This window comes from Planococcus citri, chromosome 4, assembly GCF_950023065.1.
Source record: "Planococcus citri chromosome 4, ihPlaCitr1.1, whole genome shotgun sequence".
Classification (NCBI taxonomy): domain Eukaryota; kingdom Metazoa; phylum Arthropoda; class Insecta; order Hemiptera; family Pseudococcidae; genus Planococcus; species Planococcus citri.
In genome coordinates, this window is record NC_088680.1 from 16,186,185 (window position 1) to 16,202,661 (window position 16,477).

A 16,477-nucleotide genomic window follows, 5' to 3' on the forward strand; every position below is an offset into this window, starting at 1 on the left:
GGAAATTAATTATCTTATGGTGATTAGATCGAAATTGGTTGAGCAAAAGTTCAATTTAATCGAATTAATCAATTTATCATTCATAATTACCGATTACGTCATAATTTTACTAAAACGATGGAGTAGAGTCGAGTAAAGTTGAAAAAATAAAGAAATGAAAAGTTCTACAATCACAATAAGTAATTTACTTTGGTAAAAAAATCAAAAGAAAAAAAATCACAAACAATAAATGAAAAAATAAGTACTTTTAGAATAAGTAAGGAAAAAAATTCAAATCAAAACAGAAACACGTCATAATTTTATCTACACTGGTGAAAATAATTGAACACACAAAAAATTAGGTGTAAAATAATTCAAAAAAAATATACACAGTATGTCCATAAAACTATACCTACGTACAACATTTTTATACATCATAAATAAATAAATAAATAAATAAATAAATAAATAAATAAATAAATACAAACCTTCGGACTATACTTTTCTAAAATACGCCTAAGTAGGGCAAATTGCATTATGCATAACGCTTCCGAACGTCGTAAATGAAGAAAAGTTGTAATTTTGTCCGTTTATCTGCAGATTCCTCATGCATCCGACATACTGGATGTTTGTTTCGATGCCTCTAGCGTTAGATAAATCTGGAGGATATCCACCGACGTACAATGGATTATTGGTATTGGTTAATTTGATACCATTAGGCTCAGTACCGTATTCGGCTCCGGTTCCATCCACTGACAGGATTACCAAAGCTTTGGATTTCACAGCTGAAAAATACGAATGAAAAACGATCATAATCGTGGATCAAAATAATTACATATAACAACGGGTAAATGAAATTATTGAGTTTAACATCGAATTTACGTGCCTTTAATCAAATGCCAACGGTCGTCGCAGAAGTAATCCGAGGTCTGAGGTTTGAAAATGGTGTAATATGGTCCATTACCGCTGTCCGCCGTAAATTTCACGGCTCCGTTGATCATTTGCAAAACTAAGAAGAATTTTTTCCCGTGTACGCCCAATAGAACGCCGCTAATGTTACGTGGTTTTATTTCCAAGTTGATCTCGAAGTCTTTGCCAACTTTGAATTGGTCAACTGTAAAACAATAAATTCATTATTAGATCATTGAATATCATATAAATAGTGCTAAAGAAATATGCATTATTAAGTATGACTAATTTGGAAAAATTTTGTGCTAAAAATTCAGTCATTACTTTCGGAATTCTTGAAGAATGTGTTTTGCAACTTATCAAAACAGATTGAAATTTTGTAAAAAATTCAAATATTTTAACGAAAATGTCTTCCAAGTATTTTTGAAGAATTTCAAGCCCAAAAAGTTGGATCACGATTTACAGAATTTAAAAAAAAAATATGTGACCTATCTGTACGGAGAATCGAACAATAACGATAACTCCTGACTAAACAGAATATTAATTTCGTCGTACATACGACAAACAGAATGACAACTTTAATAAAATAAAAAAATATTTATTTTATTCGGTCATTGACCCGAGAATGGATCGATGAACCACAACAAAAAAAGACTTGGAGCAAAAGCTCAAACTACTTTACATTACGAAGACAAAATCAATATTAAACGCGACAATTTACGAAACATAACGATTACAACAAACAATCGAATACATATTTGATAGCCAACAATTTCAACGAAATTTCTAACAACTTAACTCGACTAAATAGCCACGTATTTACATTACGCGATTTTACGTAAACGAAATTTATTTTTATTTAAAATAAAAAACAAAAGTTACCGAACACTTTTCGATACGTTACGGTTACAAGACCAATTTTGCCAACACCCCACCATAAAAATATTTTCCCTAACACGCGTACCACTTAATAAAACGTAAAACTTGTTGCTTCTTATCATTACCGGTGTTTGTAAACACTACGATTAAAAATATTTTTACAACAAAATTTTAACTTAAATTCTACTTAAAATCGACTCGAACACAATTATTAAACGCGATATAATATTTTACACAAACGTTCAAACACCGTACGGCAGAGTTGGCGCGATTCCAGGAGCTTGAGAATCGGATTCCAAATGGTGTGATTCCACAAAATTTTGAGTCCCGATTCCGCTTATCAGATTCGCCAGATATAGGAATCCGAATCCGAATCGTAATTTTCGATTCCGATTCCTTTCGCGACTCCGTTTCAGATTCCACTCACGACTCATCTTAGGATCCTCTCACGACTCCAACCAGATTCCTCTCACGACTCCAGCCAGATTCCCATCACAACTCCTTAAATTTCATAAAAATGAAGCATTGAAGATGAAATGAACATTCTAACAAACATTTATGTAAAATTTTCAACTCACCATGTTATTAGTAAAACAATGATAAATTCTAAATTCATCATTCAGATTCACTTTCACAACCACTTTTCAGCGCCAACCGGCAAAAATTAGATAAAAGAAATTTGGGCTTTTCTACAATCCGCGGGTTGCATACTCTCTGCCTGTACTTATCACTCCTGGTAGGCAAAACATTCCTCTGTGCTATTAAAAATACACGGATTTCGAAGTTTTTATGTAAAAAGTCCAACTTTTTCGATTGTTCGCGGAAGCTGGTGAACTTGAATGTGGTCTCAAATTAAAGACAGTGAAATTCCCTATCGATTGATGTATAATTTTTATCATTTCGCGTAAAAATAACGGTTTTATGAATACTTTTATCCACCGTTTCTTCGTAATGTCAACTTTGAACTAAAAATACTCGAAATTTCGATCGAACACATAGGTATTTTACTATATCAAAATGTTTGTAATTTTATTCTCTTTAAAATGGGTGCTCGCCCAAAGCTCTACCTTTTACCGTTCAAAAGTTTTCGAAGTTTAAAGTTGCGGAAACAAGCTTCAAGCGGTAAGTATTGAACTTTGAACTAAAAATACTCGAAATTTTGATCGAACACATAGGTATTTTATTATTGCAAAATGTTCGTTATTTTATTCTCTTCAAAATGGTTCTTCACCCAAAGCTCTAGCTTTTACCGTTCAAAAGCTCTCGTAGTTTAAAGTTGCGGAAAGTGGTTAATTCAGTATGTTAATCCGTCCGCCATTACTGGCCGTTAGTGTTGAACTGTTGATCACTAACCACTTTCCGCAGCATTAAACTACGAGAGCTTTTGAACGGTAAAAGCTAGAGCTTTGGGTGAAGAACCATTTTGAAGAGAATAAAATAACGAACATTTTGCAATAATAAAATACCTATGTGTTCGATCAAAATTTCGAGTATTTTTAGTTCAAAGTTCAATACTTACCGCTTGAACCTTGTTTCCGCAACTTTAAACTTCGAAAACTTTTGAACGGTAAAAGGTAGAGCTTTGGGCGAGCACCCATTTTAAAGAGAATAAAATTACAAACATTTTGATATAGTAAAATACCTATGTGTTCGATCGAAATTTCGAGTATTTTTAGTTCAAAGTTGACATTACGAAGAAACGGTGGATAAAAGTATTCATAAAACCGTTATTTTTACGCGAAATGATAAAAATTATACATCAATCGATAGGGAATTTCACTGTCTTTAATTTGAGACCACATTCAAGTTCACCAGCATCCGCGAACAATCGAAAAAGTTGGACTTTTTACATAAAAACTTCGAAATCCGTGTATTTTTAATAGCACAGAGGAATGTTTTGCCTACCAGGAGTGATAAGAACAGGCAGAGAGTATGCAACCCGCGGATTGTAGAAAAACCCAATTTGAATTTGGGTGATTTCGTTCATTGTGAGAGTCTAGAGAATCGTAATGAGGAGTCGCGAGAATCGAAATATCGGAGTCGCGAGAATCAAATTCCCGGAATCGCGAATCATATTACATTTGCGATTCCTGCTTGAAAAGAGTCAGATTTCACATTTTTCGATTCATCTGTCAGGTGAATCGAAAATGGAATCCGATTCCGGAATCGGATTCATGCGATTCTCACGACTCCTTAAAAAAATCGGAATCGCGCCATCTCTGCCGTACGGGTAGTGGCTTTCGTTAATAAATCAGCCAGTTGATCTATCGATGAAACTTTTTGTAGATAGATCACATTTTTAAGAATTAGATCGCGAATATGGTGATAACTGACATCTATATGTCTGGTACGTTTTGATTCGACCGTATTCGCTACGGCAATCGCTGCGTTAGAATCGCAATACACCGGAACGGTGTCAATACGAACTTCTAATTCAACGAACAAATTTCGCCAAGCCAGACTTCCTTTCCAGACGTACTTAACGCGACATATTCAGCCTCACACGACGAAAGACTCACGCAATTTTGTTTCTTGACTACCCAGTCAATTACATTGCCATAGTGCAATATGAAAATTCCAGACGTTGACTTCCTATCTAAACAATCACCAGCGAAATCTGAATCTACGTAAACTCTTACAGAGTGTTTATCGACGAATTCAGGTATTACGTAGGTAAGTTTCACGTTTAACGTACTACGTAAATACCTTAATATACGCTTGCTGTATTCGAACAGCTCCTTATTTGCCAAGTGCTGGTATCTGCTTAGAAAGTTTACAGCAAAAGCAATATCAGGACGTGTTCCCCTTGCTATGTAACTTAAACTTCCTAAGAGACCACGCACTTTGGTTTCATAACTTTTATCGAGCTTGAGATTAGTTATCTTCAAGTTCGGTTCGATTGGAGTTGAGATACTGTTCGAATTAGATAGCCCGTATTCACTAACTAACTGTTCTATGTAAGAATTCTGATGAATTTCTAACTGATTTTTACTATGACTAATTTCCATGCCGATAAACTTCTTGCATTGTTCCAGGTCTCTAATTCCAAAACGTTCATTCAGACTCTTAACCAACCACTCGATAAGACGATCATCGCATCCTGTGATAAGAAAATCGTCGACGTAGACTACGAACACACACCGAAGCGGATTTTCCGAATCATAGTAAACACATGGATCTACTTTGCTTCTGGAAAAACCCAACGACAATAGGTACGAGTTTAGCTTAGCGTTCCAGGACTTCGGACTTGTTTTGAGACCGTATAACGATCTCTTCAAAACGTATACTACTCCTTTCTCTTCGTTAGTCCCTTTAGGTGGATTGAACATGACATTTCGATTAATGTCACCGTTCAAGAACGCTGTGCTAACATCCAATTGGCGTAATTGCCAACGATTTACTACCGCAAGATTTAGCATCAATCGAATGATCGGTTGGTTTGGGGTTGGCGCGTATATTTCATCTAACTCGTAAAAATGACTATCTTTAAAACCACGTAAAACCAATCGCGCTTTATACTTCACCCCACCATTCGAGTTGATTTTTTTCTTCAAAACCCACTTACTGTCTACCTTCGAGTAATTTTCACCTTTTACGCTACTTTCAGATACCGGATACCAAACGTCTTTTACTTTCATCGCCTTTAACTCTTCGTCGATCGCTACCTTCCAGTACTTCGCTTCTGGACCATTCAGAGCTTGTTCGTACGATAAATCATCGACGCTAGCCAATGCAAAATCAGCAAAATCGTCGGATCGATCGTCGGTAGCTGAAGTATCAATCATACTACGATCAACGTGAATTTCACCGCTACGTTCGGCTTCGCTCAACTCATCTGGGTTTACCCAAGATGAGCACCCAGGAGCTGGCTCCACTGAACTACGTATTTCACTTTGAAACGTAGGTACGATCTCTACGTCGCTAACACTAACTGTTACCGATGTTTTTAACAAATGATCGTTGATGATATCGTGTATCTTACGCGTTTCATCAACTTCTACGCAACTCGAATTTGTGAATTTATTTCGTAAAACATCGTACAATACATAACCTGTCTCTGTAAAACCTAACAACACCATATCTATCGACTTTTCATCGGTTTTCTTTCTCTTTTCAGGCGGTACCAGAACTCGTGCAACGCTTCCAAACAATCTCACTCTCGATAAATCCGGCTTTCTACGATTCCACAGCTCGTACGGTGACAAATCGTTCAAGGCAGAATGCGGTAAACGATTGTACACGTAGTTCGCTGTGTATGCAGCGTAAAGCCAGAATTTATTCGTTAAACCTCCTTCATACAACAGAGCTCGCATTTTTTCTTGGATGGTTCGAAAGAAACGTTCGACGGTGCCATTATGCTGCTTCTCATACGGCTCACTGTTCTGCATAGATATGCCCTTTTTGTCGACAAACTCTTTAAAGGTACCTCCGATAAATTCACTAGCGTTATCGCACCTGATACGCTTTACTTTCGTATTCCACAACGTTTCACTAATATTGACATACTTTTTTAGGTAGGTACCTACTTCGGCTTTACTTCTCATTCCGAACGTTACTCCCCATCTCGTACAATCATCTACGAAGCCAATCAAATATCGCTCGCCTTCTAGTCCTTCTGTAATAGGACCCATTACGTCAATATGAACAAGATCGAGCGGGTTCGGATACCTATACCTACTTGAATCGTATGTATGTTTCTTTTGTTTTGCTTTACAGCAAATTTGACACTGATTGAAAGGTGGGCAATCACATCCACGTAACTCAGGAATCTTATCTAGTACCGTCTTGCTCGTATGAGCCAACCTACGATGCCAGATGTCACCTTCACCTTTCAATTTATTTATCTGTTTTTTATTTTTCAGATTTACATCACTGTCACTGCTCGTACTGGTATTACCTATACCTACACTTGAAACATTCGAGTTTCCAATTCCAGAATCATTACCTATCGTCGCCGAAGCATTACCTACATTTGTCGAGTCACTAACATCATTAGAAATCAACGCAGATGAATAATCAGAACAAGAGTACAACATAGGAGGTATATTAATCATAAACTGAATCGTATACAATCCATTATCGTTAAGTACTAATCTAGACACTAAATTTCCCGCAGGATCGACCAAACGAGGATCTTCGTCGAAGAAGAAACGATAACCGTTCGCTACGATTTTCGACACGGACAGAAGACTAAATGAAAGAGTAGGTACGAAAAATACTTCATTTAACCAATAGACGTTTCCGTCATCGGCTAAAACTCTCAATCGACCAACTCCTTCTTTCATCAGGGATACTTCCCGATGAGCGGATTGTAAAGTTTCCTGAACTTTCCTCTCATCGTGCAATATCCCTGGATGCTTCAGAAAATGCGACGTCGCACCACTATCGACGACAAACGTGATGAAATCAACGCCTTCGTCGTCGTTTGTCTCAACGTACGCGTTTTCTTCACCGAGATTCAAAGCAGTCGAGTCGCCTAAAAAATAGTTCGACCCGATATTCATGTTACGCGATGTACCGAAATTAGATATCGCGACACTGTCTCCAAAACTACTACGACCGAACCTATCTTTCACGAATTCATCTACGATATTACACCTACGACCTTCATCTAGAAAAATTTTCCTTTTTTTCAGGTGTCGATGAATAAAGACCTAACGCAATAGACGGACGAGGACCTGCCGAACCGGACGAACCTGCAGTACCAGACGTACCCGACGTACCACTCGACGAACCGTTACCACCGTTATTACGCGACGAATCACCGTTCTGAGGGCAGTTTCGACCGATATGCCCTGTCAGATTGCAACGATAGCAAACGATACTTCCCCGAGGGTTGGTATCGTTCCTAAAGTTCCCTCCGGCGGATCGACAAGACTTGGCCATATGGCCCCGTTTATGACACTTATAACAGGTACGATCCTTGGCTTGAACGAAGCCACTACTACCGCTACGATCACCGTTACCGTTCGACGAATTACCGGACGAGTTCGAATTACTACTACGCGATTTATTACGATTACGATTACGTTTATTACCGGATTGATTACTATCGGCGGCGGCCATCGCGGACCCAGTACTTGTCGAACCTTTCGAAGTCGAGGAGTTCTTCGAGGCATCTTCCAAACTCAAAAGCAACGATGAAATTACTTTTGGATTGGGATCTCCAGCTGTAACGTGGACTAATCCTCGAGCAGTCATACGCACTGACTCATACCTGGGGGAATTCCCCAAGGCATTGATCAGATACGTATAGATCTCCGAAGGGGTTAACTTCACGTCCAGACTCTCCATATCGTTAACTAACGTATAAAATGCCTCTAGGAACTCCTTCGGACTCTTGTACATATCGATGACAATCTTCGAAATACGGGTACGACAGTCGATGATTGCTGCTTGGTTTTCCGCCTGGTACAAGGAGTTGAGCTCCGTCCAGAATACGTACGGATCCTCTGTCTCCTTGACCAGTCGGAAAACGTTCTCAGCTACGTGCCTAATTAAAATTTCGAGAGCTTTCGCTTTTTTACGCGGCGATAACGTATTTACTTGAAGGATCGCGGTTTGAAGTCCTTTAGCCGAAAGAATTACTTTGATTTTTCTCTTCCAGGACACGAAGCCCGTACCGCGAAAGACCATCGACTCCATTACACGATTATCACCGGCACCGAACATACTACCAGACGAACTACTCGAATCGGATTCTACAGCTACTTCGTCGGACTCGTCGTCGTCGTCGCTACTTTCACTAACGTCGCTCGGATCGTCGGATGGACCAGGAGGTGGAGGAGGTGGAGGACCGGATGACGGATTAGACGGAGGAGGAACGGAGTCAACAGGGATCGTTGGATCGTCAGATGTCGAATCACCAAAACCTGCTGAACTTGGACCAGCTTCCGAATCGCCGGATGACTCAGATACGTGCTGTAACGTTACTTTACTTTTACCTTTCGACCTCGGTATACTTTGTTCTGGTTTTTCTTTTTCAGAAAAACCACGAAACTCGGCGCTCGATTTACGCTTATCCGTACTACTTTCTTCGTCGTCTACGTTAACCGCTTTTCCTGACCTCAAATAGGACAGGACTGTCGACATTTACTTCGTCGAACACTACACGAACCAATACGCTGAAGCTACACAAGCCAGAAAATTCCACACAGGACGTCGAATTGCGAAACAGAGCTTTCACGAACCACGCTCTACGCTACCATGTACGGAGAATCGAACAATAACGATAACTCCTGACTAAACAGAATATTAATTTCGTCGTACATACGACAAACAGAATGACAACTTTAATAAAATAAAAAAATATTTATTTTATTCGGTCATTGACCCGAGAATGGATCGATGAACCACAACAAAAAAAGACTTGGAGCAAAAGCTCGAACTACTTTACATTACGAAGACAAAATCAATATTAAACGCGACAATTTACGAAACATAACGATTACAACAAACAATCGAATACATATTTGATAGCCAACAATTTCAACGAAATTTCTAACAACTTAACTCGACTAAATAGCCACGTATTTACATTACGCGATTTTACGTAAACGAAATTTATTTTTATTTAAAATAAAAAACAAAAGTTACCGAACACTTTTCGATACGTTACGGTTACAAGACCAATTTTGCCAACAAATTTGTACAATTTTTGAGGAATTTTAGGCCCAAAATTATGAGATTTCTGAAAAAAGTGTCACAAGACCTATCAGAATGGACTAAACTTTGAGGAAAATTTCAAATATGACAACGAAAATCTATTTTGGGCATTTTTGAGAAATTTCAAGTCTATGATTTTTGAGATTTTTGAAAAAAGTGACATGTGACCTATCGAAGTGGGTTAAAAGAGTGCTTCAGAAGAATTTGGATCCCAAAATTTGTTGAATTTTCCACGTTGTTACAAAGAAGGGCCCTGCAATTCATTAAAAGTGGGTTAAAATTCCAACAGAAAATCAAAATATCTAATCAAAACTTCGTATTTTGAGCATTTTTGAAAAATTTTGACTCCAAAATTGGATCATGATTTTTTGATTTTAATTTTTTCAAGTTAATCCCTTTTTTTGGGGACATTTCATTAATTTTCAATACTTACACCTCCTCCCTCCCTCAAAAAAGCTCTCCATTGAAATATTTGAATTACTCGCAAAATTTTATTTTTTTTTGACAGGTCACATGACACTGTTTCAAAGATCTCAAAAATAACGACTCAATTTTGATCCCGAAATTCAGAAAAATCCTCAAATAAAATTTTGTTAGAAATTTTTGATTTAGCTCATTACAACGGACGATTGACACTTTTTTCAAAAATATAATAACCTCCCCCCCCCCTCCTTCGAATTTCAGACTCAAAATTCTCAAAAGTTGCTCAAAAACCATTTTGATGCAAATATTTGAATTTCTCGCAAAATTTCAGCCTATTTTCACGAAACTTTTTTCGAAAATTCAAAAACTAGTAACTCGATCTTGAAATATGTATCTACTTCAAAAATACTAAAGGAAAAAAATCATTGAAAAGAATGTTTGCAAATCAACTACTTTCCAATTAATTTTTAAAATCTAGGTTACTTACAAGCTTTCAAATACCCCCCAGTCGCCGGGAAAAAGGTACCAGCTACGACTTGACTCGAACAAGGTACAACTCCAATCAACGAAGTAGGTTTCTCGTATTCGACTCTGTTAGCCGTGAACTTCTTCAAGCATCCGACGAAAGTTCGATTGAATCCTTGCAAATGTGTCATAACGCTGGTGTTCATGGTGGGAACATCAACTCCACCGAGATAATAAGGAGCTGCGATGTTGAACGATGAGCAACCGATGCGGATAGTTTGAGTTTGTTGGTCGACCTTCAATAAACCTAAATTTTGATCGATGGTGAACTCAATAGTGTGCCATTCTCCTTCATTTACCAACGCTTCGGATGTTACAGAAGCAGAAATCGAGCCACAGACGAACGAGAAGTGTAACTGAAACGAGAACAATACATACTCGTACATTAATCGGATACCTGTATTGAGAAGACTGAAGAGGGAGGAGGATGAGGGCAACACTTACTTTGGATTCATTGAGGTATAAGGTGACGTAGTCTTTGTGCGTCGGTTCGGTTACATAGAAAATGATACCATCTGTGGATGCTGTTTTCAATTCCAGCATGTATTCGATCTTTCCTCTCAATTTTGATTGGTCGAATTTGTAGGTTACAAAACTGCCTTGAGTAGTTCCTACAAAAAAAAGAAAAAGAAATATCATCAAATAAATTGTCTTATATTAACCTGCCATGGGTGACATGTGACATGGCAGATTTATATGGGAGTAGTACCATCTTGTAGCTCTCATCACGGGGAACAAGGGGCACTATCTACAAGCCCCTCTATCTATTCATGGGAAGAAACTATGGGCGTCTAAAGTCTAGAAAATGAGCAAAACCAAAAAATGAAAATTTGTCCAAATGAACAATTTGGCCTAGGGAGCTTGTAGAACATTTTTTTAGATGAAAATTGCAATTTTTGGGATTAGCCTACCTTCATTTTTGAACGAGGATGCGCAGAGCAAAGCGAGGAACAGCGTAGGGCTCTCAGAGAAGGATAATGCATTTTTTCACTGAACCTTGAAAAATCTTATTCTACGCCCCCTCATTGGTGTGTATCATTTTTACCTTGGTCGGGACAAGAGTATTCATCTTCATACTGAGAGCAGTCTTTATTTCCATCGCAAAATTGACGTCCGCGGATACGAGTACCATCATTGCACGTGAATACTTGCACAGAAATACAAATTTTTTTTTATTCACAGTTAATGAGTACAGTTTTGTATATTATTCAAAATACCAGAAAATTTTACCCAAGCAAGATCCTAAACATTTTCATACCTGGATCAATAAACATGACCAAAGCTCCTGCTCCTTCATTATATTCCATGGTAACTTGGTGGAATTTCGCACAAAGCATCTAAAAGAAAGTGGTTAAAATTATGTAGAATACAAAAAAAGGAAGCAAAACAATTGGACTCCTTAGTTTGGTTCATCCTTTACCAAGCAAAACAATGGCTACGTTTTTGAATATTTTTCACGGTTGCTTTTTTAATGGTGGAAAGTCACTAGTGAGGAAACAACTCATCAACTCCAATTGAGCCATTTGGCTCACTAAAAGAGCATGTCACCCGAACTTTTCAACCAAACTTTCAGCTGGCGAGATTGATTTTTTGGCAAATTTTCGAAAATGGCGGAATTAGTTTTCTACAAAAGCTAGAATTCCTGAATAGGATGTACCAAGAAGAAAGGGTACCTGAAGAATTCAAAACAGCAATTGTAATACCACTGTTCAAGAAAGGTGATATGTCAAACCTGAAAAACTACTGAGGAATAAGTCTACTGAACACCTGCTACAAGATATAGGCTACTTATGCGAAAATACTGGCAAAACGACTGGCAGATCATGCAGAAGAAAAGCTGTCAGAAAGTCAAAACGGATTTAGAAAAGGAAGATCACGCAAATCATGCACTGATGCAAGTTATACAGTAAAACTACTGATGGAAAAAAGGATCGAATACAACCTGGAAACACACATATGCTTTATAGACCTGGAAAAAGCATATGATAGAGTCAATAGAAAAAAACTGTTTGAAGTCCCAAAAGATGAAGAAATAACATATAAAATGCGAAAGGTAATAAACAGCATATATGAGAACACTAGAAATAAGAGTACAAATTGGAAATTAACTCTCAGAACAAGCAGAAATAAACAGAGGAGTTCGCCAGGGATGCCCACTGTCATGTGTCTTATTCAACATGTACATTGATCACATGGTAAAAAAATTGCAGAAAATGATGCCAAAAGGAATCAAAACAGACAGAAGGCAGGAAATATCAACAGTGCTATTCGCCGATGATCAAACAGTACCATACTAGCCGAAACAGATGACCTACAGAGATCAATGTACAATCTAACAAAGACATCAGAAAAATATGATATGAGAATATCATCAGAGAAAACAAAGACAATGGCCTTCAAAGGAAAGGAACCAGTAAGAAGCAAGATTGTAATTTAATGGAAAAATCATTGAACAGGTCAATAATTTCAAATACCTGGGAAACACGATATCATACCAGGGAGAAGTAGATGTTGGTGGAAAGATTGCAAAGTTCCTGAGAGTCACAGGACTGATAAGTAAATAGGACCCTGAGAAGCAGTAAGGTGCGAAAAGAAACAACATTGAAGGTGTACAATACCTTAGCAATACCAATGATGACTTATGGAAGCGAGGTATGGGCACTGAAGAAATCTGATAAAAGAAGAATAACGGCAGCGGAGATGAAGTTCATGAGGAGAACGGCAGGGGTGACTCTCAGAGACAGAGTCCCATCTGAGAAAATAACAGCAGATCTCGGAGTGAAGCCAGTCATGAAGAAGATAAAACAGTATAGGGAAGATTGGAAAGATTGGAGAAATCATGTCAAAAGGATGGAGGAAACAAGATCACCAAAACAAGTCCTCCAATATACACCAACGGGGAAGAGAAGCAGAGGGAGACCAAGGAGGAAACTCACTGATACCTCAGGCTCATCCTCAACAGGTTCCACACTGTAGCAGACAGGCCAACAGGCCTACCGCTTACAAGGAAACGACGACGACGACGACGAGTAAACGCGGAAATAAAAATCTAAAACTTGTTTTACTTCGTAAGCCACTCGAGAAATTTGCCATTTAGACGAATTTTACCATTTTCTGAGAATTACTCATATTTATGCCAGTGGCCTATTTCTATTATTTTCAAAAATTCACCAAAAATTGAAAAATTGACTTCGGTGCTGAAAATTTGGTTCTGAAGTCTGGATGACTTGTTCTTTCAGTGAACAAATTTCAGCTCGATCGGAAGTTGACGAGTTGTAAAGATTTCCTTGTTGATAAACTTACCAAAAGCAGAAGTATGAGGACCATTTTGCTACTTCTCCACGAACACTCACTTCAACAATTAGTTTAGGTACTTTAACAAATTGTAGTAAATAATCTACCGCAATAAAAACATTTGCATACAGTTGATCAAGTAAAAATGAAATGTAAGAGATAGTTGGCTACCTACATAAATTTTTATTTTCGTCATCCGGAATAATTTTGATTTATCGCGCTGACTTTTCATTTACAGGAAATCCATGCACCACAAAATTGTTGATTTCTGAAAATTTGTAGTCCATATCAGTTTAGATAAGCAGGATAGATAAAACCGTGTCGTCGAGCAAATAACTAATGAAATTGACGTAGTTTCCTGTTTTCGTACGATTTCGAGCTCAAAAATTGATTATAAGTAGGTATATAATTTAATAGCACTCTCGATTCCACATTTCTTTGTAAATTTTTCATTTTTTTATCTGAATTCCTGTAACCTGATAAACCTGACGAATTATAACTTCCAAAACGTGAATTTGATCAGATTTTATACTTCTGGTAATCCTGCTATGTTGAAGTATAGGCAATTATAATGACACGAGTAGGCAATACCTCTGTTCAAAATGCTTGTAATTTCATTTCCTAATTTCGAGATCGTTCGGTTTGTTAGTACTTAGTAGCATGGAAGGTGGGTACCATCGCGTGAAAAATCTCAGATCCACATCATCTCCCGTTTTTGGGGAATCCCCCTTTTCTGAAATTTGAATTACACTTTTCTCAGCCCTATTTTAACCGATTTTGAAAATTTTTCAGTACGTCATGTGTATCATTAGTAAGTATCTCTAAACAAATTTTCAACCCCCTCCCTTTATACTATTTACCCCTCGAAATAGCGTTTTTGAAATTTTTTATGCCTATCAACAATCAAGATTGCGAGGTAGGTACAATTTTTGAAGCGCGTTTTTTGGATGAATTTTTGGCCCCCAAACATCGTATACTTTTTTAGAAATTTTTGCTTTGGTGCGCCGTGGTGAAAAATTGGAAGAATGTGTCTTAAGGGGATGGGGATTGAAATGGGAATTTAGAGAAAAATATCTAATAATAATGAGTAGGGTGTCGTTTTCATATGATTCTATACCGCTGAGCACGAATATGACTTCAGATTTTCTGCTATATACTCACCTAGCACTCTCCAGAGCCCCTCAGCCCCCTTCAATTTTCCCTATTTTTGAAATAAAGTTATTTTGATAACTTTGGTATCGTTTGATATCAAGGGTCATTCACCCCTCCCAAAAGTATCATTTTTCTGATATTAATAACAATTGAATCGCAAAATTAATAAGTAAGGTACCTAATCAATTGCAGAATGACGTAATAGTCGTGTGGTATGGCGAAATATTAGTACGTTCATAATTTTTGATCAAACGTCCAAGTTTAGCGAATATCATAATTATGTAAGTTTAAGCAGGGCAGGAGAAAGATGAAAGAATATTGAAGGCATAAGTATTTTCGAAATATGATTCCAAAATAATGAAAATTGGGGGGAGGGGGCTGAAGGGCTGTGGAGAGATCTAGGTGAGTGTAGCAGAAAACCTGAAGTCATATTCGTGCTCAGTGGTATTGAATCATAATTGAAAACGACACCAATGTCATCAAAATAACTAGGTACGACATAGCCACAATTTTCTTTGAGAAGGGAAAAGCAACGTAATTATTTTATTATACCAAATAAAACATGAAACTGTGAATAATTTTCTGAAAATTTGTCATATATTAGGTATACTTACTAAAAAAATTACTGAATCAAATCGGAGCTCGGAGGGTAAATTTCAAGAAAGAACCTCCGGCTCAGTCTTAAAAATTTGAAGTACCTCCCTCCGGCTCCGGCTCCCTCAGCTTCCTGAACAGGGCAAAAAAAGGGCACCCTCCACCCTCCGTGGGGCTCCTACCCTCCCCCTCCGCTCCACTCCGCTGCGCGATCCCTGAGGACGGAACACTACACTAATAATTACAGTCAAATTAAATCAAATTATTGTTTAACATCGAAAAAGTCGATTTTCAAGTTTCAAAGTTCAAAAATACCGATTTAATAAAAAAATATCGTTTTTCTTTTGTGTAAGGTCGACCTCGAAAAGAAAAGTTCAAAGCTGGAACCAGACAGAATTTAGAAAAGAAAAGCCATGGTTTGCCATTATTCTATTGGCTATCGGCTAAAAGCTAACAGCTAACGGCTAGCTAACCATTCCTGTTTTTAATGAGACAATAGGTACATACTTATTTGTAAAAATAATTTGGATTTTGTTTTTTTTCGAAAAAGAATACGATTTTTAGCACTTTTTTGAGAGCGCAATTTTAACATGAGATCTGCTATTTTGGGCAGAATGAGAAACCCTTTAGATTTTTTTTTTGAAAAAAAAAAACGAGTTTTTGGCAGTTTAACTATAAAGACGTCGAGGTCTGATATTTTTGGCAAAAAGCGAGACTTTGAAAATTTCAGCATAAGGTGAAGCTTTTTAGAAATTTTTATTTCAACTTGACGAGTCAACCTTCTGATACCTACTTAGTAGCTGAAAATTATTCTTAACAAAAAAACGTGAGACTTTTTGGCAGTTTTTTCATTTTTGTAAAAAAAAGTGTGACATATTCCGCAATTTTGACAAAAAACGAAAATTTTTAGTCAAATTTTTGGTGCAGTTTTTGCATAAATAGTTAGGCTATTTTGAAAATTTTCGGAGAAAAATAGAAAATTTTGGCAATTTTACCAAAATTGATAAGAATTTTTAATGAAACATTTTTGTAAAAAAAAGTGTGAATTTTGGATTTT

General features: G+C 37.3%; 1 protein-coding gene across 1 annotated transcript; it reads right to left on the minus strand.

Moving 5' to 3' along the window:
• Positions 1-302: 302 nt before the first annotated feature.
• On the minus strand, positions 303-13,815 carry LOC135844068 (laminin subunit alpha-1-like). Its single transcript, XM_065362166.1, has 7 exons — positions 13,684-13,815; positions 11,639-11,717; positions 11,426-11,527; positions 10,825-10,991; positions 10,343-10,736; positions 866-1,093; positions 303-764 (listed from the first exon to the last, which is right to left on the minus strand). Exons 1-7 carry the CDS (start codon positions 13,705-13,707, stop codon positions 496-498), a joined length of 1,263 nt encoding a protein of 420 aa, XP_065218238.1. The 5' UTR covers positions 13,708-13,815; the 3' UTR covers positions 303-495.
• Positions 13,816-16,477: the final 2,662 nt, after the last annotated feature.

Coding starts and splice junctions, on each gene's coding strand:
- LOC135844068 (XM_065362166.1), bottom strand. CDS start 13,707: ATGGTCCTCATACTTCTGCTTTTG. Junction 11,528..11,638: donor GGTCATGTTTATTGATCCAG/GTATGAAAATGT, acceptor TTTCTGTGCAAG/TATTCACGTGCAATGATGGT. Junction 10,992..11,425: donor ATACTCTTGTCCCGACCAAG/GTAAAAATGATA, acceptor TTTTTTTTGTAG/GAACTACTCAAGGCAGTTTT.